The 4,764-nt window shown below is 34.0% G+C and overlaps 1 protein-coding gene across 1 annotated transcript in view; it reads left to right on the top strand.

Moving 5' to 3' along the window:
* Window positions 1-619, top strand: part of LOC111385352 (serpin-ZXA-like) — a 9,829-nt gene extending 9,210 nt beyond the window's left edge. The window contains exon 5 of the mRNA XM_023009735.1: window positions 7-619. Within this exon, the coding sequence (XP_022865503.1) occupies window positions 7-498 (492 nt within the window). The 3' untranslated portion in view covers window positions 499-619. The remainder of the gene's footprint in view (window positions 1-6) is intronic.
* Window positions 620-4,764: the final 4,145 nt, after the last annotated feature.

The raw sequence follows: 4,764 nt of genomic DNA, 5'->3' as shown, positions 1-4,764 counted from the left end.
TACAAACAAGGTGAAGACAAGCGTAAGTTCTCTATATATTTGTTTCTTCCGGATGCCAAAGACGGACTTCCAGCTCTAGTAGAAAAAATTGGCTCCGAATCCGGATTCTTAGAGAATCACCTGCCTAATCGACAAGTTAAAGTTGGTGCATTCAGCATTCCAAAATTCAAGATATCTTTTGGGTTTGAAGCTTCTGAAGTCCTCAAGGGACTGGGATTGGTATTGCCTTTTTCTGGTGATGGACTCACTGAAATGGTTGATTCTCCCACTGGTCAGAACCTTTATGTTTCGAGCATTTTCCACAAATCATTTATCGAGGTAAACGAGGAAGGCACGGAAGCTGCAGCTGCAACTGCTGGTGTTATAAAACAAAGGAGTTTGACAATGGAGGACAATTTGGATTTTGTGGCTGACCATCCATTCCTGTTTGTTGTTAGAGAAGATATGACTGGGGTGGTACTATTTATTGGGCAGATTCATAATCCCCTCTCCTGTTAATTGAAGCAACTGTTCAATCAATGGATATGTAGGTCCATGTACCAACACTGTTAAACCTCTTACATGTTTGTTTGGAATTTGATTTCATATCTGGAGACGATGGATGAAGAAACACAGCATTTTGATGTACATTATTTTGCTCGTATAATTGGTATACTGTATATCCTTCCATGGAGAATTTTTGACATGTTTTAGATTCATTTTGTTGCAAATGAAAAGGCTAAACAACAAATAATATATCCTAACGAGTGGAAAATGCATGAAATTTTTTTTAATGATTCGACTCCTTGAACAGGGCATACTCCAACAAGGCCATTGCTCAAATACAAGAAACCTCTTTCTCAAATGTCAAGAGGGTAATTTAGGCTAATATCGAGGCAGCTACAGCTTGTGAAGTTTTGATGGAAGAGACATAACGCCAAAAGAGATGTCACAGTGAAGCTAACAATCAGTTGATGTTGCAGATTACCCCACTTGATAACAAGAGATATTGAGTGCTTTCAGAGGAGTTGCGGTGCAGCCTTGAAGGACTACGGCCTATGCCTGAGGTGTGATGGCTAAACATTGCGAGGGTGTGGCCCAACATTTGGGCAGGCAATGATCGAGGGAACTGATTGACGTTAGCATGAGAAGAATGCAGCGGGTGGAGGCTGTTCAAACATTGAGACCCCATTCGTGCAACTCTATCATGGACAATGGGGTGGATTTGGTTCACATAAAGATTATGACGCTGTTCAGTTTTTTACATTGAGGTCGATGAAAGTTTACCAGATGGCACTGATCCATCGAGACATTTGAAATATAAAATATTTAGAGAATTTATGCCGCGGATTTCAGTACGAAACGTCTTCGATACTATAAGAACAATGAATGAAGATACAAACTAGGGCATGAAGGGCACGTGTGGCTAGTGGTGTTAAATGGATCAAGTCGAGCACCATGCAAGTCGGCTCGCGTCCACCTGTTGAGTGAGACAAGTTGCTCACCACTCGTCAATTTCTTTGTTTTACTTAAAATTATTTTAAGAGTTACCACTCACTTTGTGTTTTTTATTGTTCTGATGATGATAATAATAATAATAATAATAATAATAATAATAATAATAATAATAATAATAATAATAATAATAATAATAATAATAATAATAATAATGAGATTTGTTTTTCTAATTTACATATTCAAATAAATATTCTATTAATGGATAATTTATCGATGTCATACAATTCACAACAGCCACTAAAATCACCAAGGCTAACCTTAGCATAAACTAAGGGACAATGGCCATGAAGCTATATAATAATAATAATAATAATAATAATAATAATAATAATAATAATAATAATAATAATAATAATAATAATAATAATAATAATGAGATTTGTTTTTCTAATTTACATATTCAAATAAATATTCTATTAATGGATAATTTATCGATGTCATACAATTCACAACAGCCACTAAAATCACCAAGGCTAACCTTAGCATAAACTAAGGGACAATGGCCATGAAGCTATTAATGTTAATTACCGTTGGAAAATTTTCAAAAAATTGGTGTTATTGGTTTGTTTCATCTTCAATGAGATGATGTGAAAATTATGTAAAGTTAATATAACTTATAAATTATAATGTAGACTGTAATATAGCAAAAGGAAAGTACAAAAACACGTGAAAAACAGTCGAAGTAGTGAACAAGTGTTTCGTGCACCAGATAGTCCTTGACATATTCTTGACTGTTTGGATGATTTTTCTCACTTTAAAAAATCTGAAAATGTAATTCAAATGAAGTGGTTCAACTTTTTCGCCATTTTATTCAAATTCAATCTTTTTACGATCGATTGATGTTTTTCATCTGAAAGCAATCCCTGGCATAGACATTTGAGACTCTAAATCTAGGAATGAAGGTTCAATATCCATCATCACAACCTCCAAAGGTTCGGAACTTCAAGTAATACCTATACACGAGGAGAGCACTATTCACACAAAAGTTGTTCATATTTCAATTTTCAAATATTAAAATTCTTCCATCCAAAGTCCAACCTAAGACATCTATTATTAAATTTCATTTATAAAATATCATCCAATACATTTTTAACATTCTGCATTGTAAGTTGTTGGATTGCTGCATTTTGTGATGTGAGCCCATTTTCTTAAGGCTATTGAATTGAGCCCAAATAAATGGCCCGGTATCATGACCTGCAAAGGAAGAATCTAGAAGGCTAAAATTATATCTCTAAAACGAGTTTTTTGGCCATAAGGAGCGTTTTTCTTGGATCAATGACAAATGGCCAATCGATGGACGTTGGATCTTTATCTTTCATATAAATAGGATGCCTCAGATTTTTAGGGTTAGCTTTTAGTATTCTGAGGGTTTTTTGGCTGAGTGTCGTTCTCTCTTCTTTGTTTCTGATCTTGATTTTTCCTCTGAAATACTGAGTGTTATTTTGAGAGAATCTGTAAAGAAACTTTTACGTGAGTTTCTATTAAGGGAAGATTGAGTTGTTTCTCTGTGATCTAGAACTGAGTGTTCTGTAAATTGTACTTTGCCTATTTGTGACCGATTTTTAGTGGATTCGAGCTTAATCATTTATGGATGCTCAACGGGGGACTAAGCGTTAGAAGTGGTCGCTGAACTTCCGGGACCTTTGGCCGTATTTTCTGATTTGTTTTGAGAAAATCTTGATTTCTGCGTTGAGTATTTTTTGGTATAAATTCGATTCTGAAACTACAATGGTATTAGAGCTTGAAATTTTTTGCTTAAATTCAGTTTTCTCAAAACCTAATTTCTGAAACTTGAATCTCAAAGGGGGATTCTCTTGGCCTAAAGAAAATGGGCAGATCTGAAAAAAATTTGCCAACATTCGAAAAAAAAATTTGGGTTGCCTTTGTTATTATTTTTATATATCTTCTTGGAGTTCTTTCTTCTTTCATCCTACAACATTTTTGTTGGTAGCTTTTAAAAGAAAAGGAGTCTGGTTCGACTTGATCTACTCTATATTTTCCTTTGTCTAGGTTTCCTTAAGAGAACCCTAGAATCTGAGGGAATCCAGGGATCTTTCGATTCAAGAAACCAGAATTTTCGATTTTTTAATTCTTATTAGTTTAATACTGTGTGTATTTTTATAACTTGAATTCATATTCTCGTTTTTTTTTAAAACTATTGGGTGATATTAACGGTGTGATATTTTTTTTTTTTTTGGCTTCGTGTTCAATTAAGAAATATCTCATCACATGTACATGCTCTTGTGAAGGTATACATGTTGAGAACTTTCCTTCTGCTTACTTAGTGTAAGTATATTTTTTGGCCCTACAATATTTCTGCATTGTATGCTATTTGGGATCCTTGTTGTTAGATCTTTCTACATCATGTTTGACATATACTGTATTGACTTGCGTGACAAATTATTGTACATATCACACTTGAGCACAATTTGGATATTGTTGCTTGCTATGAATTCAAAAGTAGATATTCAAATTTAGGATGGCAAAGGAGACTTTAGTCTCTGACGCCAGAAAATTAAAGCCTTACTATTACAATTAAAATGTGTTAAAGCTGTTGATGAATATTGGCCTGAAAACCTACCTAAAAATAGAAAAATTGAACAAGATGAGCTAGCTTGGAGTACTATGTTCTTACACTTATCTGACTCTGTGATTAGAAAAGTAGGAAAAACTAAGACTGCTGCAGAATTATGGACAGCCTTAGAAAAACAGTACCTAACTAAGACTACCAAATAAATGTTTTCTATGGGGGCAATTCTTTAGTTTTAAGTTTGATCACAATCTTGATACAGAAGAAAACATGAATAGATTTAATAAGATCACACAAGAACTTATAAATTGTGAAGAAAGGATCTCAAATGAGCAAAAGGTAGTAGGCCTGCTAAAAGCCTTAGGGGACAGAAATGCCTTGGTATCTGGTAGGAGTAACTTGACAGTTGAAATTATCCATAGCTCTCTTCTGAATAAGGAGCAAGAATTGAAATCTGAACATAAGGAGGTATTTTATGTTGAAAATGCCGCTACAAATCAGAAATCTCAAACTAATGGTGTTAGTAACTTTAGTCAACCTAATCACTACAAGGATAGAAATTTTGTAAAAAGAAAATGGGTCAATAATAGTAAAGGAAAGGATAAGAAATTTAATAAGACCAAGACAAAAAACAAAAAGTGCTATTATTGTAGGAAGTTAGGTCATTTTATCAAAGATTGCTTCAAGAAAGCCATTGACCAGAAAAATAATCTCAATTTTGAGATTGGGTCATCGTC

The sequence above is a fragment of the Olea europaea genome, unplaced genomic scaffold (assembly GCF_002742605.1).
Source record: "Olea europaea var. sylvestris unplaced genomic scaffold, O_europaea_v1 scaffold3133, whole genome shotgun sequence".
Taxonomy (NCBI): domain Eukaryota; kingdom Viridiplantae; phylum Streptophyta; class Magnoliopsida; order Lamiales; family Oleaceae; genus Olea; species Olea europaea.
The sequence above is the reverse complement of the archived record's forward strand: the minus strand, read 5'-3'. Positions and strand labels throughout refer to the sequence as shown.